General features: G+C 43.5%; 1 protein-coding gene across 2 annotated transcripts in view; it reads right to left on the reverse strand.

The window, feature by feature from the left end:
- Positions 1-6979: 6979 nt before the first annotated feature.
- Positions 6980-26030, reverse strand: part of rnf10 (ring finger protein 10) — a 55756-nt gene continuing 36705 nt past the window's right edge. The window contains exons 8-17 of one of the 2 annotated variants that reach the window (XM_072497477.1): positions 23739-23879; positions 21372-21606; positions 20709-20842; positions 18157-18274; positions 17964-18065; positions 17704-17874; positions 9884-9984; positions 8585-8642; positions 8319-8474; positions 6980-7870 (exon numbers count right to left, since the gene is read on the reverse strand). In XM_072497477.1, the coding sequence (XP_072353578.1) occupies positions 7797-7870; positions 8319-8474; positions 8585-8642; positions 9884-9984; positions 17704-17874; positions 17964-18065; positions 18157-18274; positions 20709-20842; positions 21372-21606; positions 23739-23879 (1290 nt within the window). In that variant the 3' untranslated portion in view covers positions 6980-7796. Of the gene's footprint in view, positions 7871-8318; positions 8478-8584; positions 8643-9883; positions 9985-17703; positions 17875-17963; positions 18066-18156; positions 18275-20708; positions 20843-21371; positions 21607-23738; positions 23880-26030 lie in introns of both variants that reach the window. The other variant, XM_072497470.1, reaches the window with a different exon arrangement.

Genomic DNA, 26030 nt, shown 5'->3' on the forward strand with positions numbered 1-26030 from the left:
TAAAAGTGGTGTCACGTTTGCTCATTTCCAATCCGCCAGGACCACCCCAGAGTCTAGTGAATTTTGGTAAATTATTACTAGTGCATTTGCAATTTCCCTAGCCATCTCTTTTAGCACTCTGGGATGCATTCCATCAGGGCCAGGAGACTTGTCTACCTTTAGCCCCATTAGCTTGCCCATCACTACCTCCTTAGTGACAACAATCCTCTCAAGGTCCTCACCTGTCATAGCCTCATTTCCATCAGTCACTGGCATGTTATTTGTGTCTTCCACTGTGAAGACTGACCCAAAAAACCTGTTCAGTTCCTCATCTCCCATTATTAAATCTCACTTCTCATCCTCTAAAGGACCAATATTTATCTTAGCCACTCTTTGTTTTATATATTTGTAGAAACTTTTACTATCTTTTTATATTCTGAGCAAGTTTACTCTCAATCTATCTTACTCTTTATAGCTTTTTTTAATAGCTTTCTGTTGCCTCCTAAAGATTTCCCAGTCCTCTAGTCTGCCACTAATCTTTGCTACTTTGTATGGTTTTTCCTTCAATTTGATACTCCCCCTTATTTCCTTAGATATCCAGTCTATTTTCCCGCTTTCTATCGTCCTTCCTTTTTGTTGGTATAAACCTTTGCTGAGCAGTGAAAAATCACTTGGAAGGTTCTCCACTGTCCCTCAACTGTTACCATAAAGTCTTTGCTCCCAGTCTACCTTAGCTAGTTCTCTCATCCCATTGTAATCTCCTTTGTTTAAGCACAAGACACTAGTGTTTGATTTTACCTTCTCACCCTCCATCTGTATTTTAAATTCCACCATATTGTGATCGCTCCTTCCGAGAGGATCCCTATGAGATCATGAATCAATCCTGTCTCATTACACAGGACCAGATCTAGGACCGCTTGTTCCCTCGTAGGTTCCATTACATACTGTTCTAGGAAACTATTTCAGATACATTCTATAAACTCCTCCAAGGCTGCCTTGACCGACCTGGTTAAACCAATCGACATGAAGATAAAAATCCCCCATAACTGCTGTACCATTTCTACATGCATCCATTATTTCTTTGTTTATTGCCTGCCCCACCATAATGTTACTATTTGGTGGCCTATAGACTGCTCCTATCAGTGACTTTTTCGCCTTGCTATTCCTGATTTCCACCCAAATGGATTCAACCTTATCCTCCATAGCCCGGATGTCATCCTTAAAAAACAGAGCTACACCACCTCCCTTACCATCCACTCTGTCCTTCTGAATAGTTTGATACCCTTGGATATTTAACTCCCAGTCGTGACCATCCTTTAACCATGTTTCAGTAATCGGCCACAAAATCAGAGTCATTCACGATGATTTGCGCCATCAACTCATTTACCTTATTCCAAATACTACGAGCATTCATGTAAAGTACACTTATGTTGGCTTTTTTACCTACCTGTTCTGAATCTTAACACCTCGATCAGTAACCTCTCCTAAGTTATATTTCCTCTTAATTTCCTCCTAATTTTCCTCGTCGTAGAACCCATGTCTTCATGTAACAACCTGCCGCATCGCTTAACATTAATGTTTTTACTTCCCGTTATTACTGATCATATTCACTGAGCTCCCCTCAGTCACTGTACCTTGTACTGTCGCCCTTTTTGATTTTTGACGATGGCTTCTCTGCCTTACACTTTCCCCCTTACTGCCTTTTGTTTCTGTCCCTGTTTTACTACCTTCAAACTTCCTGCATCGGTTCCCATCCCCCTGCCACATTAGTTTAAACTCTCCGAACAGCTCCAGCAAACGCCCCCCCCAAAGGACATCGGTTCCAGTCCTGCCCAGGTGCAGACCGTCCGTTTGTACTGGTCCCACCTCCCCCAGAACCGGTTCCAATGCCCCAGGAATTTGAATCCCTCCCTCTTGCACCATCTCTCGAGCCACGCATTCATCCTATCTATCCTGACATTCCTACTCTGACTAGCTCGAGGCACTGGTAGCAATCCTGAGATTACTACATTTGAGGTCCTACCTTTTAGTTTAACTTCTAACTCCCTAAATTCAGCTTGTAGGACCTTGTCCCGTTTTTTTTTTAACCTATATCGTTGGTGCCTATGTGCACCACGGCAGCTGGCTGTTCACCACCCCCCCCCCTCCCCCCCCAACAGAATGTCCTGCAGCCGCTCTGAGATATCCTTGACCCTTGCACCAGGGAGGCAACATACCATCCTGGAGGCGCAATTGCATCCGCAGAACCGCCTGTCTATTCCCCTTACGATTGAGTCCCCTATCACTATAGCCCTGCCATTCTTCTTCCTGCCCAGCTGCGCAGCAGAGCCAGCCACAATGCCATGAACCTGGCTGCTGCTGCCTTCCCCTGGTGAGCCATCTCCCTCAACAGTATCCAAAACGGTATATGTTTTGCAGGGAGATGACCGCAGGGGACACCTGCACTGCCTTTTGGTCACCCATTTTCTATCTCTCTCAGTACCTTTCACCCGGGTTGTGACCAACTCGCTAAACGTGCTATCCACGACATCCACAGCATTGCGGACGCTCCAAAGTGAGTCCATCCGCAGCTCCAGAGCCGTCAAGCGGTCTAACAGGAGCTGCAAGTGGACACACTTCTTGCACGTGAATGAGCCAGGGACAGTGGACGTGTCCGAGCTCACACATCGCACACGAGGAGCATGACACGGGTCTGAGATCTCCTGCCATGTCTTAAACCTTCGGTTAACTTCAACAACTACAATTTCAATAAACAAAGAACGAAGAAAAAATAAATATACAAATGAAAACAGAAAAACTACTTACCAGAGATTAAAAGCACCTCCTCCCTCCACCCCCCCCCCCCCCCCCCTCGAATTCCCACCTAGATTCAAATTCCCAATGTTAATGTGACAAATCTGTGTGTTAAAGGACTGATTCAAAATAGAGAATCTGCACACTTTTTTGCTTTTTCTGGCATTTCCTCCCCTTATCCTTCCATGTACCAGGGCAAGTGTTAAAAACATTTCTTTCATGGTAGGTGGTTGTTGAACCACTGCAATCCATTCTGTAGGAGCTTGGTAAGCCATTGAGGGTCATTGCAATAGGCTAGATCAGGTAAGGATGGCAGATTTATTTCCCCAAAGGACACTAGTCAACTAGACTGTTTCTGCCAATCAATAGTTTCTTGCCTGCCATTACCAAGACTTCCATAACTCCACCACCTGCTGTGGTGGTATTTGACTGGGCTCTAGATTAACCTCTGTCCATCCTCTACAAAATATCTTGAATTCAGTTAGGATTTTAGTACACTTGGGTTAGGTATTGAATTTCAAATGCAAGTTCAATGTTTTTGTTTACAAACGACATGATCCAAAAAAGGGAAACATTAACTTCCAGCTGGCACTCAGTTGGTGTCAATTCTCACGGAACAGCATTATCTACTTTCTTTGATTTCAAGCTGATCAATTGACCTGCATCCCCTCATGCCCAAGACCAATAATGTCCAGCTCTGCTCTTAACTTGGCCCATTTGGCAATGATGCCTTTTGTCATGCCTGAACTTCACGATTCAAAGGCTGTCCGGGCTCCCTCTCAATTAATTGAAGATTGACCACCTTAAAAAAAATCTTACTGAGCCACATGCTGTTCTTGCTGACTTTCATTGGCTTGTGGGCCAGATGGCAACCCAATCCTCCAACTGTGCAATTCTCAACCATGGAGTTGAAACCTTTATGGCAGCATTCTTCATTTTCTCTACAACAGGAGCTCAGCACTATAACCCTCCAATGCATCGCTCCTTTGAATGAATGTCATGTGAGCAACTTTCTCCCTAAACACTTCTATTAATCATTTGGGCTCCTCAGGGTTCGGTATCTATTCATTGTCTAGTATACCTATATGAATGCACATCCTAGAGGTACCAAAATAGTTATTTTACCAGACAAATGACCTTGGAAGAGTTTAAATTCGCAAATCTAAATTGGGAAAAATCTGGACAAAAGCTATCAGTAATAATGAAACAATTGTCAATTAAAAACTCCATGTAGTTCATTAATGTCCTTCCATGAAGGAAATTGGTCATCCTTGCACAGCCTGGTCCCCATGTGGCTTCACACAGCCAAAATGGTTGACTCATAAAAACAGCCCAGTAAGCCACTGTAAAGCAATTGGAGATAGGTGATCACTGCTGCCCTTACCAATGATGTGCACATCCCATGAATTAACTTTTAAAGTTTTATTGCTTGCAGCTGTATGTAGCTTATGGTAGAATAACCAAGCTTGCAAACTTTGTTGCTGTAAAACCCCACTGTCAAACAATTTAGGTTGACATTACTGCTGAGGATTTCAGGGCAAATTAATTTAAATACTGCCTTAAAGGCAACAGGAAGGAAAACATTTCCTTCAATTATGAATGTTGTGCATAAAACCACAATGCTCATACTTGCATTTTAGAAACTCAAGTGTGGATATCTCACCTACAGGATGGTTTTCTGGACCAATATGTTGAGGAACCAACAAGGGAACAGGCCGTCTTGGACTTGGGTGTTGTGCAATGAGAAAGATTAGATGGCAATTTAGTTGAGAGAGAATCCTTGGGGATGAGTGATCATGCTAGAATTCTTTTGCTGAGTTAGTTGATTTGAGACCAGGGTCCTGAACCTCAAAGGTAACTATGTTGGTATGAGCTGACTATGATGGACTGGGAAACATTTGGCAGACCGGCAATGGCAGGCATTCAAAGAATGAATAGGTGAACTCCAAAAAGTGGTTTATTCTTATTTGGTGCAAGAGTAGAAAAGAGACTGTGGCTTAAAAAGGAAATTGGAGATAGTGCATAAAATTAAAAGCAATAGACCTGAGGATTGGGAACAGTTTAAAATTTAGCAAAGGAAGACCAAGGGATTGATTAAGGGAAAAATACAGTTTGAAAGCAAGCTAGCAGGGAACAAACGGACCAAAAGGTTCTATAGGTATGTAAAGAAAAAAATTGATAAAAACTAAAGCCACACAGTCAGAAATATGGAGGGGAAAAGAGATGCATAACACGGAACAAAGAAATGTCTCAGGAACTAAATTTATATTTTGTTTTGGTCTTTACAAAGGAAGACATGAATATATGTACCGGAAGTTTTAGTGAGGAGCTGAAATAAATTAGTTAAGAGAAATGGTTTTGGGAACATTAATGGAATTGAAGGCAGACAAATGGTTAGCTAAGTTCCTTTAGAGCTCCAGGGTCCCAGGTTTGATTCCTGGCTTGGGTCACTGTCTTGTGCAGAGTCTGCACGTTCTCCCAGTGTCTGGTTTCCTCCCACAGTCCAAAGATGTGCAGGTTAGGTGGATTGGCCATGATAAATTGCCCTTAAAAGGCGAGGTGGGGTTATTGGGTTACAGGGATAGGGTGGAGGCTTAAGTAGGGTGCTCTTTCCAAGAGCAGGTGCAGACTCAATAGGCCGAATGGCCTCCTTCTGCATTGTAAATTCTATGATATCTCCAGGGTCTGATAATCTTCATCAGGGTTACTTAGTGGCCCTAGCAATTGTAGATCCATTGGTGGTCATCTAATGGTTCCTACAGATGAGTGTGGCTAATATAACCTCCCCCTATTTTAAAAAAAAGAGCGGTAGAGGGAAAACGGAACTATAGACCAGTGGGCCTAATGTCAGTAGTAGGGAAGTTGCTAGAGTCCAAAACCAAGGATGCAGAGATCTGTCAACAGCATTTGCAAAGACTGAGTGAGGTTATCCATGGTAGCAAACATAGGAAGGCAGATTATTTGAATGGGTGTAAATTGAGGGGTGGATACTCAGCAAGACCTTGGGTGTCCTCATGCATCAGTCACTGAAAGCATGAAGGTACAGCAGGCAGTAAAGGAGGCAAATGGTATGTTGGCCTTCATAGCGAGAGGATGAGTATAGGAATAGAGGTGTTTTACTGCAATTGCATAGGGCATTTGTGAGGCCACACCTGGAGTATGGTGTGCAGTTTTGGTGTCCTTAGTGGAGGAAGGGTATTCTTGCTATGGAGGGAGTGCAGCAAATGTTTACCAGGCTGATTCCCGAGGTGGCAGGACTGTCATATGAATGTGTAAGTCAGTTAGGATTATATTCATTAGAGTTTAGAAGAGAGAGGGGGTCTCAGACTTACAGCAGGATCAGACAGGGTTGATTCAGAAAGAATGTTCCCGATGGTGGGACAGTCCAGAACTAGGAGTCATAGTTTGAAGATAAGGAGAAATTTCTTCAGAGTAGTAAATCTGGAATTCACTACCACAGAAAGTAGTTGAGGCCAAAACAGTGGATTTTCAAGGAAGAATTAGATATAGCTCTTGGAGCAAAAGGGATCAAGGAATATTTTTTGGGGGGGGGGGGAGAAAGAGAAGAGAGGAGGAGAGACAGAGAGGCAGGTTCAGGGTATTGAACTTGATGATCAGCCACGATTATAATGAATGGATGAGCACGCACCAAAGGCCTAATGACCTCCCCCCGTTTCTCCAGGCCGCAGGACATGGGAACATGAAATAATATGCACAGAAACATAAAAACATTGCTCAGCTTCTTGTTTTAAGAACTTCCATTTGAGAATATGTTAGATGTCAACATATAAACAAAGCCAGGTCTCACCGCAATTTGTTTTGCAGCATAAAGAGAATTAAAACTGCTGCATGTTGGTGGTTATGGGCCTGAGAAATATTTGCGCTTAAGCAAACATATTTTTCAATAAAATTATTAATGTTTATTAATTTCAGGAGATTGTGGGTGTTGGGCCCAGGGAAAAAGGAAGTGTTTCCCATTGTGCAAATTAAAATTTCATCAGGCAGAATAGTGGTTTTCCTGGCCACATGGATTTTAAAATAATTAATATTTTCCCTCAAAATGAGACCTAAAGCACTCAGCACTGGACAGAAACCTAGTCATTCCAAGTGGTTTCTTTGAGGATTGTGGTTTTCTAGAGCAGCAGAATAATGTAATTGTTGACCAATACCTTCCCTGAATGGTTTACAGGAGAGAAAAAACCAACACTCCGCACAATATTTTTTTTATTGCATCTATTTCTCTGCTGTTGCATTAAAGAAAAGTGAAGGGTAGAAGTAACAAGGCTGAACTCAACACTTCATTAGATTCTTTACATTCACTTTCTTAAAAAGATACGGTTCAAATTAAAATCTTCAAAAAAGGGAAACTCCAGCCAGTTAATTTATATATTTTGCCATGAACTGCATAACACCCGACAACATGGTTGGGGTACAGAGAAAGATGAGATGATTACAGGCCAATTCAATAGGTTCCACACTAATGAACCCATGTGCTTTTCTGTGGTGTGGGGAAGAATATTTTGCAAAACTTCAGTCATGTTGGGCAAAGGGAGAAAAGGACTAAACACCATTTGACTAACTTAGTGACTTAGCTAAAAGAAATTTACGTGCCAATTATTTACAAAATAGCTGCTTCCACAGTACTGTACAAAAAAAATTATTCCCCAGTGAACTTCTACATACAATGGCAGGAGTTAAGCGTAGGTTTTTACTGGAATTTCCCTCATTTAAAAAAAATTCCTAAGTCACAAGCTGTATGAATTGGTTATGGTGTTCAACCACAAAGCTGTAATAAATTTGTATACATCATAAACAGGAGGCCAACTTTCATTTACAAACCACTCAACAATTGCCTTCGCTGTAATGTTACGGATTTGAAATGCAACCAAAAATTCTTAAAACTACAGCAGCAAAAAAAAATTTTTTTTTAAATAATTTTTTTTGCACAGACAGCAGTGAATGCAAATATAGGCAGTGGTTGCCTATGGTGCTGAAATGGTTAAGACAGGCAGGGACTGCCTGTGTTACTTTGTGTGAACTACTGAAGTACTGAAGAGAAGCTTCTGCTTTTTCTTCTTCTTTTTCCCATTCTTCTCTTCTGCAAGAATAATGGACCAAAAATTAGAGAAATAATTATATACACATCCCTACTTTTAAACAAATGTTCAGTCCACTCATTTAACAGCATGGGAAATTCAAAAATGCCAATTAATGGAGAGTTCCATTTCCATCAGAATACAGCGTAATATTTGCAAGCATGAACTAATAATATATGCAAGTAAATCAGGAAGCAAAGAAATGTTTTTACTTCTAAATCTTCCAACAGTACACTAAAACACAAGTATAAAATACAGTGTTCAGGTTCCGGATAACTAAATAATTGCTTCTAGTTGGTAAAGTGACAATTTATATTTGCCACCATCTGAAATTTTGGTTGGTAGTGTGAGAATAACAGTTTACTGCAATAGCAACAGTTTTTTTTTAAAAAATCAACAACCACCTTCCTGTCCTCTCCCCAAAAGGGCAGCAATGCACTCTACTATTACCTGCACAGAGCTCTGGGACTGAAGCTTTATCAAGCTTGAGGAATGCTGCCTCCATAGCCTGACTAAAGGAATTTTGAAAGCTGGGTACAGGCACACGGTCTGAGATATCACTCTCTCCATCACTGTCCGCTGCAGGTGGGGGCATCAAACTGGTTTCTGCTATCAAAACAATTTTTCAGTCAGTATTCCAACCACTGCATTAATGAAGCACATTATCACGATTACTGGATGGTCTTGTAGGTTTCTGGGTTTAAAACAAAAGTCACCTTTTCTTGGAGTTACTTTGGGCCATACTTCTGCTTTAGCCTTTCCATCCTTCAGCATCTGAAAAGAAAGATGTTTAAAACCTTAATGTAGAAAAATACACCACCAAGCCAAAGGAGAGATTAGACAAAAAAAGCTTGATCCGACAATTTTAAAGAGGTTCTTAATGACAGATGGAGACAGATTCAGGAGGAACATGCACAACAGGCAAGAACATTGATATTAGGGACAGTTGTAGGGCTGGAGGAAAGAATCAGGCCAAGAGATATTTAAATACAACAGAAACTCAATAGGAGGTAGTCTGGCATCAGGTGATAAATGTAGGTGAGCTGTAGGGATTGGGGCAGGGATGACCACCCAGGACAGCTGGGTCTGGCAGTGACAATGGCATGGAAGAGGACCTCAACAACAGAAAGTTGTAGGAGCTGGTGGAAGTATTAAGATATGGGAAGCAGAAACTCAAATTTAATCAGGAGAAATTACAAACAGGCTGGGTCAGCCAAAGACAGAAGGCAGAATGTGGAATACAATCAGTGTTTACCTGGAGGAAAGAAAACTCACCCAAGGCAGACGGATGGACAAGTAGTCTGACAACAGGCATGTGTGAAAAGAGGTGTAGAAAAGGGGACAGTGTAAATGCCAGTGTAGTGAAGCTGACGCCATGCGTGTAGGTGACATCTCCAAGGGACAGCATGTAGATGAGCATTTACTATAACTCCTAGATGAGATCAAATGTGTGGAGGTGGGAAAAGGAGAGTTAAAGATAGGCACAAATCAAGGAGGGAGGACATCCCAAACATTGGAGGAAAAAAGAGATTGGAGAGTGAGCAGCATTTGCAAGGGGAGGTGTCAAAATGGGTGTTTGGAAGAAGGATTGACTGGCTGTGAATTAACCTGAAGGTCACCACACCTCAGGCAAGGGACCAGGTCGAGTAGGCAGGGGCCTTCATGAATAATCTCAACTACTATTAGAATTGAACCCACGTTGTTGGTTTTGCTCTGCATCACGAACCAGCTGTCCAGTCAACTGAGCTAAACTGATCCTGGTGTAATATTGCATAATATACTATTTCTCCTGAAGTAAACAAGCTGCTCTCAAATTGTCAGGTAGTTAGATGGTTTACAATCCTTGGGTGTTTGTGGAACAGCCAGAAAGGTACACCAAACAACATAGCAAATTCTATTAATCTCCCCACTGCAGAAAATAAACTTGTGCACACACATGACCTATACGCATTAGAAGTAGTACATAGTTATGCTGTGGAGTGTAATATATATTTATACTTCAGAATTGAAATTACCTGAGCAAACGAAGGAAAGTGTGCATCATCTTCCAAGCTGCCAACACACTGGGATGGACTCGCTGGACTAAAAGCAAGGGCGGATTGATTCAATGTTGATTCTACAGAAAAAAATTACGTATTCACTGTGTGCTGTTCCAACTATTCCAGCTAGGTCAAACAATTACAAAAAATAAATAACAGGACACGGCACAGATGCCTCTTCCCAGTGCCTACATGATACATACTAGGATAGATTAAAAGGGGTTCCCAAAGATTTGAGACACCATATTTCAGTTCTTGGCTCAAGAGTTGGGAGGAGGGGTTCTGGTGTGAGGTGCTCCGGAGGGTGAACGCCTCCACCTCGTGTGTGAGGTTGGGGCTGATACAACTGAAGGTGGTACAGAGCGCACCGTACAAGGGAGAGGATGTAGAAGATTTATGTGAACGTTGGGGGGGGGGCCGCAAACCACATTCATGTGTTTAGGTCCTGTCCAAAACTGGAGGATTACTGGAAGGAGGTGTTTAGGGTAATCTCTAAAGTGGTGCACGTGAAACTGGACCCAGGCCCTCAAGAGGCCATATTCGGGGTGTCGGACCAGCCGGGGTTGGAAACAGGCGCAGAGGCAGATGTTATCGCCTTCACCTCGTTGATCGCCCAAAGGTGGATCCTGTTAAGGTGGAGATCAACCTCTCCACCCTGTGCTCTGGCATGATAGGTTGGGGGGGGGGGGGGGGGAGGGGGAAGAGAAGAGAGACTTGCTGGAATTCTTAATGCTTGAAAAGGTCAAATTTGAACTGAGGGGAAGGATGGAGGGGTTCTACAATTCATAGGCGTTATTCATTATGCACTTTCGAGAATTGGATCACATCGAACATTTGGGGGGGGGGGGGGGGGGACACTGACTGTATGTGTTAATGGTGACTGAGATTCCTTGTTGTCATTTGTTTACATTAACATGCAGGCTAATGTTTGGGGGTTTGATGAGAGGATAGGATCGTTGTAATTGATATGGGGATTGGCATTACATTCATTTTTGATTATTGTTTATGGTTGGGTGTAAATTTGGGAGAAAATGTGAAAAAGGAGAATAAAAAAATATTTTTAAAAAAGATTTACAACTGCTATCAGTCCCAACATTAACTGAGCCTAGGAATGGAAAGCAATCAATGTCCATTCTGTTCCCTGACTGCTCCTGTTCACACACAATAATAGCTTATTGCCACAAGTAGGCTTCAATGAAGTTACTGTGAAAAGCCACATTCGGGCACCTGTTCGGGGAGGCCGGTACGGGAATTGAACCCGCGCTGCTGGCCTTGTTCTGCAATGAAAGCCAACTGTTTAGCCCACTGTGCTGAACCAGCCCCAACTGAAGACATGGAAATTTACACGGATTAACCTATGCAATTCAGCAGAGGATTTGCAATTCAATTATGTAGGCTGTTAAAGCAGCACCTCATGACACGATTTTTCAAGTCCCCACATATACCTTTTTAATTAAAGGAGATTAGTGTTTTGGATTCTCAACAAAATGCTGAGAAAACTAGTTTGAGGCTGAAGGTTTAAAATTCCAACTTTTGATCAGCTGCCTCACCAAACTAAAGACACAATCGCCAATAGCAGGACACTGCATGCAAAATCTTCATATTCATTTCAATGTTGGGAAAACAACCAATTACATATCTTGTTGGCTAGTGACCGGAGAAAGATTTGCATAACTCAGTCAAAAGTTTTTTTATGGGCAGCACGGTGGCAAAGTGGGTTAGCACTGCGGCCTCACAGCACCAAGATCCCAGGTTCGATCCCAGCTCTGGGTCATTGTCCGTGTGGAGTTTGCACATTCTCCCACGTTTGTGTGGGTTTCGCCTCCACAACCCAAAAGTGCTAAATTGCCCCTTAATTGGAAAGAATGAATTGGGTAGTCTAAATTTATTTTGAAAAGTTTTTTTATATATAAAAATAGAGGCCAGGGAAGCCTTGCCTACTGGGAAAGTGAGTACAGTGGGATGACACCACTGAAATGTTAAGAGTGGAGTTGGCACATCGAAACACGGTTCTTTTTACCACCAGTGTGGTAGTACGTGCAGAAGAATTTTAAGTGATAGATTAATCACAAGGAAAATGTAGGGTGATATTTTACCAGAAATTGACAAAGTGTCAGTTCCCATGAGAAAAACAGTGCAAAGACCTTAAACAAGTTTTTTTTCACTATTTGAAACATATTGCATTCTCGCTCACCCAGGGAAATAATCACAGCAATCACTGGGGAGTTCCATCTGACCACCTACCCACCACTCGCTCCCGATCCATTGCAGGTGAGATGGCAGTCAGGAAGCCTGCGCTCCAAGATTTTCCTGAGAGAGCCCAGACCAGAATTCTGGTTGGAGTCCAGCAGAGGCAGCACGTCCTGTACCCGCAGTCCAGGAAGCATCCCACCAGCAAGGTGACCACCCCCACCTGGAAGGGTATTGCATCTTTAGTCAAGTACCAGCTCCCTTCAGAGTACTAGGCAGCATTGCCGTATAAAAATGCACCTTCACGCAGCCAGGTGAAGTCTGCCACTTGCAGTCTCACCCACCCTCTTTCCACCCCCCTCACCATTCCACCACCACCTTCTTGGCCCCAGTATCAACTCTGCTCCTCATCCCTGCTCAAACTCCAATCCATTACTCAACCATCTGAACTGGCAGGACTCTTGCCTACACTCCAGTCCCAGTCTGTATCCCTGCAGGACAAAATAGAGCACAACCAGTGAGAGAGCCCTCGAGCTGGCCAGGGAGGAGCAGGACCGTGTTGACGGCGAAATGGGGGGCGAAAAGAGAGAAGCTTATGGGCACGATCATTCCTCAAACCTCATGAGTAAACACCCTCCCAAAGAGCACCCCAATTAAGCCCACTCTCCCACCCTCTCCGTGTAACCCCAGCTGACCATTTGATACAAAGGATGGGGCTTGGGAAAATGAGAGGGGCAGCATGGTGGTGAACACTGCTGCCTCACAGCGCCAAGGACCCGGATTCCGGCCTTGGGTGACTATGTGGAGTTTGCACTTTCTCCAGTGTCTGCATGGGTATCCTCTGGGTACTCCCACAGTCCAAAGATATGCAGGTTAGGTGGATTGATAAATCGTCCCTTTGTATCCAAAAGGTTAGGTGTGGTACTGGGTTATGAGGATAGGCTGGGGGTGTGAGCCTAGGTAGTGTGCTTTCCAAGGGTTAATGCAAATTTGATTGGCTGAGTAGCCCCTTCTGCACTGTTGGGATACTATGAAATGCGTAATGCAGAATCATGACCAACAGCAGAAAAAAAATAAGGCAGCAGGTATCATCTGGAATTAAGTTCAATGTCAAGGCTGTAATTTGTCTAACTGATAGATGGGCTATTCTTCAATTTTGAGTTGAGCTTTATTGGACAGCGTAGGAGGCCAAGATCAAAGTGGGAGTGGGGCAGGGAAGTTGAGAGTCAGACTTGTGGGCTGAACAAAGGTGTGCCACAAAGGAATCACCAAGTTTGATTTGGTTTATCAACAGGAGAGCACAGTGGAAGAAGTGTTTGAGCTGCCAGGTGGGGGAATGGGTTCCGTTAACTGCAGGTGAGGGACTTTGCACAGAGGCAGGTTTCAACCTTTCCGCTGCTACCGCCCCAGGGGATACAGGGCAAGGTAGTTCCGAAAACAGGAGTGGAGGACGAGAAGGTCTCAGAAATTTATAAAGAGCTCATGGAGTGGGAGGGAACCCAGATAGGAGATGTAAAATGTAAATGGGAGGATGAGTTGGACAAGGAACTAGAGGCAGGTCTGTGGGAAGATGCCCCAAGTAGAGTCAAACACGTCCTCGTCGTGTGCCAGGCTCAGCCTGATGCAAATGACTGTGGCCCGTATGAGCAGCTTCTTTGAAGGGGTGGAGGATAGGTGTGGCCAGTGTGCGGGAGGGCCCACAAATCATGTCCACATGTTCTGGGCATGTCCGAAGTTCAGGGGATTCTGGCAAGTTTGCCGATGTCAGGTCCATGGTATTAATGACAAGGGTGGCACGGCTAATTTCAGCAGACCCGGGAGTGCAGGGGGCGAAAGAGGCTGACGTTTTGGCCTTTGCCTCCTTGGTAGCCGGGAGACTGATCTTATTGGCGTGGAGGGACTCGGAGCCCCCAAAATCAGGGGTATGGGTTGGTGACACGGCCGAGTTTCTCAGGCTTGAGAAGATGAAGTTCGCCCAGAGAGGATCAACGTTAGGGTTCGCCCAGAGGTGGCAGCCGTTTATAGACTTCAAGGAAAATTAAGCTGTCAGCAGATATGATGGGATTGTGGGGGGGGGGGGGGGGGGGGGGGGGTGTATAGAGGGAGATTGTGGAGGTGGGATCAGTGAGTGGAGGAGAGGGACTGGGGAACTGGGTGTGTAAGCCATGTTGGCTGAGTGTGGCTGTTGGTTGGGGTGGGGGGGGGGTGGGAGTGTTACTGTTAAGTTTTCTTTTGAAATAGTTAAAAAATTACAAATGCCATAATTTTTTTTAAAAAGGAGCACAGTGAGCAGCAAATACGGTTGTATTAAACTGAAAGTAGTACAAGTAAATGAATGTTACACTTGGGAGTTTTGGGCATCCTAGATGGTGGGAAGGACTGCTGTTCAGTGTATTTCATTGCTCACAATGCAGTTTCCTCTATAACAGGGAAACTAAATGCAGATTGGATGATCACTTTGCTGAATGTCTCCCTTCAATCCACGTGATCCTGAGCTTCTGGTCAACTGTCATTTTAATTTTCCCTGCCATTCCCAACTCACATCTCAATCCTCAGCTTCTAACCTGGGAGAATGGAACTGACTGGTTTGGGCTTGAGAGCCAGCTTCTGTCCCGTGAAAAACTGACTGTTCCAATGTAGCCTAACATAAGCTGAATGAACAGCAACTCATCTTTTGATTGGGTACTTTGAAGGCTTCCATGTCACGGAATGGAGATCAATTCAGATCATGACCACTTCCCCATTTTTCTGGACACAGCTGTTGGTATTTGATCCTGTTACTCGTATTTACACTTCCTCTAGGCCTATCTTTTGTTTCTTCACTTGTTGCATTACCATCTGCTTTTGCACCATCTCAATTTTGCCATTTCATCTCTCCTGCGTTCTACCCAATCACAGACCCTCCCTTCTGCCATCCTCCCCCCTTTCATTCACCTTTTCCTAGTTTTGATAAAACTGTATTTGGTTCCTCCCCCACAGGTATTGCCCGATTGGCTGACGATTTGCAGCATTCAAACCTTACTCCCCTTTTCATGCCTCTACTTGCTTAAAACATACTATTAAATTTTTGACCTGAAGCATTAACTTTATCGCTCCTCACAAAAGCTATCGGACTTGACGAGACAGGGATGCCCCCTCTCCCCACTGTTGTTCGCGCTAGCTATAGAGCCGTTGGCAATTGCTCAGAGCCTCAAGTGGCCGGAAGGGGCTGGTGGGGCACAGAGTCTCGCTCTATGCAGATGACCTGTTTCTGTATCTATCGGACCCATTAGAGGGGATGGAAGAAATCAGCAGGATTCTAGGTGAGTTTGGCTGGCTTTCGGGGGTAGAAGCTAAATATGGGCAAAAGTGAGATTTTTACAGTCCAGGCGAGGGGACAGGAGAGGCGATTGGAGGAGCTGCTTTTTAGATTAGAAGAGGGAAGCTTTAGGTACCTAGGCATTCAAGTGGCACAGGAATGGGACTGGCTGCATAAATTAAATCTGGCCTGGCTAGTAGACCAAATGAAGGATGATTTTCGGAGATGGGATGCGCTCCCGTTTTCATTAGCTGGGAGGGTGCAGACGGTGAAGATGACGGTCCTCCAGAGATTCCTGTTCGTGTTTCAATGTCTCCCCATCTTTATTCCACGGTCCTTTTTTAAACAGCTCAACAGTGATCTTTGACTTTGTTTGGGCGGGCAAGACCCCACGGGTAAAGATGATAATGCTTGAGCAGAGTCGGGGAGAGGGCAGGCTGGCGCTGCCAAATTTTAGTAACTATTACTGGGCGGCGAATATAGCCTTGATCAGGAAGTGGGTGGTGGGGGAGGGGTCGGCATGAGAGCATATGGAGGCGGCTTCACACAAGGGCACCAGTCTGGGGGCGTTGGCAACTGCGCCTCTGCCGTTCCTGCCGGCACAGTACTCCACCAGCCCCGTTGTGGTGGCAGCCCTGAGAGTCTGGGGGCAATGGAAGAGACATGTGGGAGCAGAGGGAGCATCAGTCTGGTCCCCAATCTGTAATAATCACCGGTTTGCCCCGGGAAGTATGGATGGGGGGGGGTTCCAGATATGGCGGAGAGCAGGGATTGAGAGAATGGGGGATATGTTTATAGAGGGGAGCTTTCAGAGTATGAGGGCGATGGAGGAGAAGTTTGGGTTGGCGAGGGGAAACAAATTCAGGTATCTGCAGGTGTGGGACTTCCTACGTAAACTGGTGTCAACCTTCCCGCTCCTACCACTAAGGGGGATTCAGGACAGGGTAGTTTCCAGAGGGTGGGTAGGAGAAGGGACCGTCTCAGACATTTACAAGGAACTTATGGGGTCAGAGGAGACGCAGACCGAGGAGCTGAAGCGCAAGTGGGAGGAGGAGCTGGGAGGAGAGATGGAGGATGGTCTATGGGCGGAAGCGTTGAGTAGAGTCAACGCGTCCACAACATGTGCCAGGCTCAGCTTGAACCAATTTTAGGTCGTTCACCGGGCTCACATGACAGTGGCCCAGATGAGCAGATTCTTTGGGGTGGAAGACAGGTGTGCAAAATGTGTGGGAGGACCAGCAAACCATGTCCACATGTTCTCGGCATGTCCGAAGCTTAGGGGATTTTGGCAGGGATTTGCAGATGTCATGTCCACAGTGTTAAAAACAAGGGTGGCATCGAGTCCAGAGGTGGCGATTTTCAGGGTGTCGGAAGACCCGGGAATCCAGGAGGAGAAAGAGGCAGACGTTCTAGCCTTTGCTTCCCTGGTAGCCCGGAGACGGATACTATTAGCTTGGAGGGACCCAAAGCCCCCGAAGTCAGAGACCTGGCTAACTGACATGGCTAACTTTCTCTGCTTGGAAAAAATCAAGTTCGCTTTGAGAGGGTCACAGTTAGGGTTCACCCGGAGGTGGCAACCGTTTGTCGACTTCTTCGCAGAAAATTAATCGTCAGCAGAAGTGGGGGTTAGTTTAGCTGAGAGTAGGGGGTTAATAAAGGTGGGACCTGTAAGGGAGGGAGACGGCTTTTGCATTATATTTATAGTTTCATGTACATTGTTTATTGTGTTGTTATTACAATACCAAAAAGTATTTCAATAAAATGTTTATTTTAACAAGTTTTTTTTTAAAAAAGCTATCGGACCAGAGTATTTCCAGCTCATCCAAATAATCAGTTAAAGTCACACACACACACAGCATGAACCTTGAAAAGTCACTTGCAATCGTTTTTTTTTTTTAAATGTTGCCCGAGAAAAGTTTACACAAGAGCAGAATTAAAGCACAATCTAAGCTGACACTCTACTCCAGTATGGGGAATGTGAAGCACAACAAGAAATAGAATAACGATCACCATGTCAGACTATTCAGGCGAGTCTCATAACACAATAGGGTTGGGAGGGGTGGGGTTTAGGTTGTGTGCCTTGGCCAACATTGCACACTCCATTACCAAAAACACTGTTCATTCTTCTACTTGCTGAGAAACCTTGTGGCAAACAAAACTGGTTATCATGTTTCCCTGCATGACACTGGAGATAATGTAAAACAGTTTAAGGAATGTAGAACAGTTTAAGGAAGGAATGAGGCACTATACAAATGCAAGCTTTAAAAAACAAATATTTTCTCCGGAGTAAGAAAGTATAAATTTCTACCTTCCAAAGAATTGGGGCTGCTGCTAAGGGTAGTGTTGACTGCAAGACAACTTGAAGGAAGAGGGTCAGCATCAAAACTGTTCAGGGAAACAATAAATGGTGCAGCTTCTGGAGAAGAGCCACATGCTGGGAACTGTTGGAAGTTTTCCAGGGCAATGTGAACTTCTGGATCTAAATTAAAGTAATGAAACTATGTTAAAGTGCCACTCCACACAAGGTACATTGGAATTTTTTAACTGGAGTGTAAATCAAAGTCTCACATTTGCCTTGTTTTTTATTTTCTTCCATTTCAATCCGACGCTCTCTTCGACGTTCATCCCGAGCCTTTTTTAAGCGAAGACATCGCCTTCTATTCAGATCATCTGGCGGGAAAACATACGATCTCAAAATTTTCCAGCACCAATCACAGGTCACTTAATACAACGTTATATGATTCAAGTAGCAGGAACAAACCTGAAAATGCATCCAACGTTTCCTTTGATATCACAGGTGGCTTCAGAGCCAGCTCACAAATACCAAACTCACAGGTAAGAGGTAGATGACACACATAGCGGTGTCTGCGTCGTACATCCTGTGGGAGAAGATTTAAACATCACTAAAATGAACTTAAATACAGCAGTCTTCCACAAAATAAAGACCTAAATATTGATATACAGCAAACAAACCCTATACGATGCCCCCTTATACTGATCTGACCAGCAAATAAACCACAAACAAGCTCAATCCCTGATTTGAACTCAATCAGTCAATCCCTACTGCAGCAAGATATTCCTGGACTTTTTGAAGGGACTAGGGCTGCAACGGGTACATGTTAGAGCAAGACATTTTGTTTCTGACGGAATGGTGTGTGGTGGAAAATACTAAGCAATGCCATTTTGTGTTAGAAGGTTAACTACTCAGCCAGTAGGGGTGCCACAATTCACTTCAATATTTATTGGCTGTAGAGAGGGCTCCAACTCCCAATTTTTATACATTAACTTCTGACGGATGAAGGAGAGAAAAGTCACCTCATCATTACTGCTCCACTAAAGGCGACAGCAACTACCCCTTCTACTTGGGCCTGGATGACGTCAGTTATCAAATCTTTAAATTTAGAGTAGCCAATTCATTCTTTCCAATTAAGGGGCAATTTAGCATGGCCAATCCACCTACCCTGCACATCTTTTGGGTTGTGGGGGCGAAACCAACACAAACACGGGGAGAATGTGCAAACTCCACACGGACAGTGACCCCGAGACGGGATCGAACCTGGGACCTCGGTGCCGTGAGGCAACAGGGCTAATCCACTGCGCCACCGTGCTTCCCGTCAGTTAACAAATCGGAATGGTTCAGTGCCACACCATGCATTTATCCAGAATGAAAGAACAACGGAGTTTGTGAAGTGCATTTCAACCAGAACCTTAATTACAACATTGTTCAACATCATCTAATATCCAAAGAGAAAGAAATCAAAACTTTGTGGTGAAAGGCTGGAGTTTTATAACATACTTAGATCATACTGCTAATAGCAAAGTGATCCAAAGGAACAGAAAGCAAACTTCCGATCTACACACTTTTCACTAGCCACGTATCTCAACAGGCATTATAAAACCAATTTCTATGGTTTAGTTAACGTTTCATCATCTACCAAATCTCGAAGATGTTTTTGAAACTTCACTCACAGGAAGTTGGATGTCACTGGTATGGTAAAAATTTATTGCCCATCCCTATATGACTTCATGATAATAAGCCGCCTTCTTGAACTGCTGCAGTCCATGTGGTGAAGGTACTCCTGCAGTGTTGTTAGGAAGGAATTTCAGGAATTTTGACCCAGTGACAAGGCAATATATTTTCAAATCATGTCGGTGTACAGGCTTGGGAATGGAACATGCAGGTGATGGCATTCTCATATGCCTGTTGCCCTTGTACTTCAGGGAGTCACATGTTTGAAGGCACTGTTGAATCCTTGATCAGACTGTTAGGAGCCTTAATATTAAGGGTGTTGGGGATAGGATGTCAATCAAGGAGGTTACTTATCTTAGGTTGTTGTTCTTGGAGCTGCATTTAAGTGGTAGCGCAATGGTACTGAGACTCAGGGGACCCAAGATCAAATTCCACCATGGCAGGTATTGAAATTTAAATTCAGTAAATATCTAGAATTTAAAGTCTAACGATGACCATGAAACCATTGATAATTGTTGCAAACTGGATCAAGGTTCCTTTAGGGAAGGAAATCTGCCATCCTTACCTGGTCTGGCCAATATGTGACACCAGACCCACGGCAATGTGATTGACTCTTAAATGTCCTCTGAATTGACCTACCAAACCAGTTCAAGGGCAATTCGGGATAGGCAATAAACGCTGGCCCAGCCAACAATGGCCACATACATGAAAGCATTTTTTTTTTTTTTATAAATAGAAAAGTATTCTATCACACGGACTTCTGCCTTTCAGATGATACTTTTGACACTACCCTGAGGAACTGCAGTGATGCACTGGGGATTGAGATGGTCAATCATATTTTGCACCAGAAAGATTTCAGCTACTGGAAAGCTTCCCCACCTACTCTTCCCAAATTCCTGCCGACCAATGTTACCACGGCTCTGTCATACGCTACCTTGACGTCAAGGGAAGCCAACTTTCACTTGAACCCTGAAATTCAGTTCTTTTCAGCACTGAAGTAGGTATCTTTGGTTTTAGTTGCTTGACTTGTAGTCTTAAACCAGTGTCCACATTGAGTTCTAGCAATCTCCAGCAACTTTTCACACACCAAAAAATCTACAATTTCAACAATACTTGCCAAATCGAGGAATTATGGGACCGTTGGGTGTGTGCAGTGCTGAAATGTTTAGTTGCACACTCAATATGATCAAAGTTTGGAATTAAGCTATGCAGTGAGACTGAGACTGTCCTCTGACTGCCCGTATTCAACTTACCTAAAAGCCAACACTGGATTCCAAAATGACTGAATGCTTCAGTGAAGTTCACCATGAGTATATAGTGTGTTAAAATTTAAGTTACTCTACCTCAGTCATTGAATGCCCAACAATCTCTATCACTGCCGCTGTGATCTTCTCAGGACAGTTCTCCAGACTGCCATACTCCCTCACCAAACATCGCACATTAACTGGGCTCAGAAACATATATTGTCCATCCTCCGCTGAAAAACAGAAATTAAGTCTTGCAGAAACAATAACAAAGCCATAATATTTTATTTATATCTGAATATCTATTTTGTTTATTCAACACATGGTAAGAAGCATCATTGAGAAAGCTTTCACCACTTATAAATGGCACAAATTCAAGTGAAAGGATCCTTCACTGATATCAAAGCCTTTCCAATAATTAGCAGATAGCAACCTTTCCATGACAGGTTTTACAGAAACTTGCGCTATACTTCAGTACCAGTTTCACCCCTCGTCATTTGAAAGATAACATTATAGAAACAGTCAGATCTCAGATTTGTTAAATGATTCAGTTGTGTTAATATAATTAATCCAAGGATAATCATCAAGATTTATTTGATGCTTTCTCCCAGTGTCTGCGTGAGTCTCACCCCACAACCCAAAAAGATGTGCACAGTAGGTGGATTGGCCACACTAAATTGCCAATTAATTGGAAAAAAGAATTAGGTACTCTTTATTTTTAAAAAAAAGATACATTTGATACTGTCCATATGGAAGGCTCACCTTGGTAGTAGTAGTAATAATTTGTTTCTGAGCTTGGTCTAGTAGCCTCAGTTGAAGGTCCACTTTCAACTTCTCCGCAAGCAGTTCCACCACAAGCTCCTTCTACTATTGTGCAACTGCTGACAGATTCAGCAGCAGTGACAGACTCATCCAAATCAGTGCATTGTGCAGCAATGGCCTCCTCTTGAGATTCATCGATAATTTCATCAAATGCAGATGAATAGGCCAATACATGCTATCCAGAAATATTCAGATAAAGTCAGATTAGAGGTTGAAACATCCTCCCAACCTTTTTTAGCACTACAGTTTAAAAGCACAAAAACATGAGTCACTGCTTGCCCAACACCCAGTGATGAGTGAACAAGTTCTCGAATTGGAAAAACCATACTACCATCACCTTCAGTCTCTGTCACAAATGTAGGATTGTGACCACCGACTCCTTGCCAACCACAAGGCTGAACAAGACTGCCTAACCAGTGTCATAGCTAACCCAGAGATAAGCTTCCCAGCACATAACCTTGCCATTGCTAAAACCATCTATTTCCACTTCTGTAACATCACCTGACTGTGGACACAGAATGGTTCAATTGGTAGCATGCCTGCTTGTAAGCTGGAAAGCCCCGAGTACGCTCCAGGACTTACTAGTCACAGAAAATAATGCCTCAAAAGCAGGCTGCTCATCAGCTTGCAAAGTCCTTCAACTAAGCTCCAATGGAGAACAGTGTATGAAGATATGCTAAACACTCCTTCAATACAGGAGATTAGGGTGTGATCTAATCAAGTTACCAGTGCTTCAGTAAGAAAATAGACAGGGAATTGATCTCTGCATGCTGCAGTTCGTACCCCAAGTCTTATTTAAATGTAAAAGCAAGAGGTTGACTTCATGAATGTCAAAAGTCAGAAGTTTATCCAACACCTGCCTACTCTGCCATCTGCAACTCTGAAGGTGGGGGGTAACTGTAATGTTTGGGGCTGCACGGTAGCAGTGGTTAGCACTGCTGCCTCAGCACCAGGGACCTGGGTTCAATTCTGACCTTCAGTGACTGGAGTGTACACCCAGTCTCTGCGTGGGATTTCTCCGGGTGCTCCAAGTTTCCTCCCAGTCCAAAGATGTGCAGGTTAGGTGGATAGGCCATGCTAAATTGCTCCTTAGTGTCCAAAAGTTTAAGTGGGGCTACAGGGATAAGGTGGAGGAATGGACCTAGGTAGGGTGCTCTTTCAGAGGGTCAGTGCAGACTCGATATGCCAAGTGGCCTCCTTCTGCTCCATAGGGATTCTATTCTAAGACCCAGCCTCAGTTCATCTGCAAAGAAAAAAGTCATCCATGATCTTGAATGTTCTAAGAAACTCCTGCCATTTTCCACCCTTGCAAATTTGTCACCCAGAATTTTACCCCTAACTTACATAAAATCATGTTCATAATCCCTCAAATACTGCATGACCAAACGTCAACTGCTCCACAACGTCTTAAGCGACAGACATCAATGGATTTTAATAGAGAATTACAGGGTCAACGGCAGGGTTCTGAGGAATGTGGAGGAACAGAGAGATCTTGGGGTTCATGTCCACAGATCTCTGAAGGTTGCCACTCAAGTGGATAGAGGCATGAAGAAGGCTTAGTGTGATAGCGTTTATTAACAGGGTGCTTGAGTTTAAGAGCTGTGGGGTTATGCTGCAACTATACACGACCCTGGTGAGACAACATTTGGAGTATTGTGTGCAGTTCTGGTCACCTCATTATAGGAAGGATGTGGAAGCATTGGCAAGGGTGCAAAGGAGATTTACCAGGATGCTGCCTGGTTTGCAGGATAGATCTCATGAGGAAAGGTTGAGGGAAGCTAGGACTTTTCTCTTTGGAGCAGAGGAGGATGAGAGGCGACTTAATAGAGGTTTATAAGATAATAAGGGGGATAGAGTGGACTTTCAGAGACTATTTCCTCGGGTGGATGTAGCTGTTACAAGGGGGCATAGCTATAAGATTCAGGGTGGAAGATATAGGAGGGATGTCCGAGGTAGGTTCTTTACTCAGAGAGTGGTTAGGGTGTGGAATGGACTGCGTGCTGTGATAGTTGAGTTGGACACTTTAGGAACTTTCAAGCGGTTATTGGATAGGCACATGGAGCACACCAGAATGACGGAGTGGGATAGCTTGATCTTGGTTTCGGACAATGCTCGGCACAACAGAGGGCCGAAGGGCCTGTTCTGTGCTGCTCTGTTCTATGTTCTACCCAGTGACTCTCTGTAAAGCAAGACTTCAATTATCTTTATTTCAAATTCTTCCATGGCCTTCCCCTTCCTCAGACACAGGAACCACCCGTTTGAGAGAACTGAGAAAAAGGGCATTTAGCCGACAATATTGGTACGAACTTGGTTTTTGCAGCATATGGTGGTATTTTTTTCATTCTCTGCGACCATGGTTGAATCAGCAATGGTCAGTTCCTCAAGTTTAAACATTGCACCAAGAACTTCCTTGTCTGGAGGACAGCCCAACAACTCTTGCTCCCGATCCTGCAATTTAAAAAAGCAAATATAGAACAAAGAACAATAAAGCACAGGAACAAGCCCTTCGACCCTCCAAGCCTGTACCAGTCATGATACCACGCTCGGACAAAACCCCCAGTACATCCTAGTGCTGTATCCCTCTATACCCATCCAATCCATGTATTTCTCGCGATGCCTTTTGAATGCCATTAATGTATCTGCTTTCACAACCTCCCCAGGCAATGCGTTTCAGGCACTCCACCATCTGTAAAAAAAAAAATTTTTTTTTTTTTTTTTTTTTTTTTTTTAAACCTGCCTCTCATCTCCTCTAAACTTTGCCCCACAGACCTTCAACCTATGCCCCCTCGTGCCTCTCCACCCTGGGAAAGAATGCCTGCTCATCCACTCAATCTTGTAGACCCCTATCGGGTCACCCCTCAACCTCAGTCATTCCAATAAAAACAGTCCAAGTCTATTCATCCTCTCCGCATAGCTAACATCCTCCAGATCAGGCAATAGCCTGGTAAACCTCCTCTGCACCCTCTCCAAAGCCTCTACATTATTCTGGTAGTGTGGCGACCAGACTTGTGCTCAATATTCCAAGTGCAGCCTTACCAAGATTCTATACAACTGTAGCATCACTCATCTACTGCCTTCAGAAATCTAGCAAAAAGACAAGCTTCTTTCTAACAATTTTAGTTTACCAAAATAGAATAAACTTTTACCTCTGCTTTGCTCTTTACTTTAGAGGCAACATCCAACCCCATCATTCAATGTAAATAACCATCATGCGGTGTTAAACTCGGTACATCCAAAATATAATCCTTGCACTGTGTTTTAGTAATTAAACCTCTAGCTGAGGGGTACAACTAACTTCCCTCACTCCTAACTTAAAGATGCTGAAGCAAATAGATGATTAATTCCAGTGACCCTGTTGCAAAAATCAGAAACAGCAGAGAGTTTAACATTGATAGCATCTAGGTTACAGGTTGTTTTGACCATAAACAGCCCAGTTTAGAGCACATAAATGGCCAAATACAAAGTACCAGAGAATTACTTGTGTTGCTAAAGACCCAAGTATGATTCCTGCCTTAGAGATTCAGAAAAAAATTATTAAAGTGTAAAAAAATCCAGGCAACATTGATAAAGCGACTGTTCTGAAAATGTAAAATATTTTAAAACCATACATTTACCAACACTAATTTATAATCTCACAACCATTTAAATTGATGGGGTGGTGGGAAAGAGGACACATTAATAGCTGTGCTTCCATAGCTCTGGCACTACTTAACCTAAAATCCTTTAATTTATTGCACACACAGCTTGTGTTTAACTATCTCAGAGTGAGAATTCCATATTATATCCCTGGACGAGCTCTGGCTAAACGTTGGTGACAAAATGCAGCAAAATATTTTTTAAATAGTCGACAAAAAAAAAAAGAACAGCCAGAAGTCACTGGGGTGGAGCGGACTCCTCAATATGGTGACTTAGTGAGTAAACAGGCTCTTGATCCGGCACTCTCAAAGGCATTACAACCGCTGACTGTCAAAATCATCAACAAGAAACTGTCTGTTAGCACAAAATATCAATGTTCATACTACAGAGCTGCAGAATACAGGTAAAAGGCTTAACAAAAAGGAGGAGAGAATTAGATCTGTCGAAAATGCGACTTCCTCAGTCGAGGCCAGTTTACAATCTTTGGAAAAATCCTTTGTACTTGGTTGCAGGCTTCCAGACAAAAAGATAATTGACACCAATGAGAAGTGGCTGGACAATACCTTAACATTTGCAGTACAGAAGAATATACTTTGTTCCTAGATTAGCAAAATGCCTCCTTCTGTTCAGCATTGGCATAAAATTATTACAGATTGCATCCAAATCAGATGCATTCCAAAAGGTAAGGGGCCCTTATCTCAAATATCTCAGGCTCCCTATCTGCCTTACTCCTACAAGGTAATCCCACCCACATATACCAGATGCAAGGGTGTGTGCCAGTATGCCATGTTTTCATGGCTTTATCCTTTCTCTTCTCCCCCCGCCATGTTACTCGTCCTCTTTACTTTTTGTAGGGTTTACTGAACTGTTGGATTCCTCCTGACATTGACACTATTGTACCAGTTTGTTGTATTGACTGTAAAAACTAAAAAAGCAATAAAAATATATTTAAAAATAAATAGT

Source organism: Scyliorhinus torazame, chromosome 1 (assembly GCF_047496885.1).
Source record: "Scyliorhinus torazame isolate Kashiwa2021f chromosome 1, sScyTor2.1, whole genome shotgun sequence".
NCBI classification, from domain to species: domain Eukaryota; kingdom Metazoa; phylum Chordata; class Chondrichthyes; order Carcharhiniformes; family Scyliorhinidae; genus Scyliorhinus; species Scyliorhinus torazame.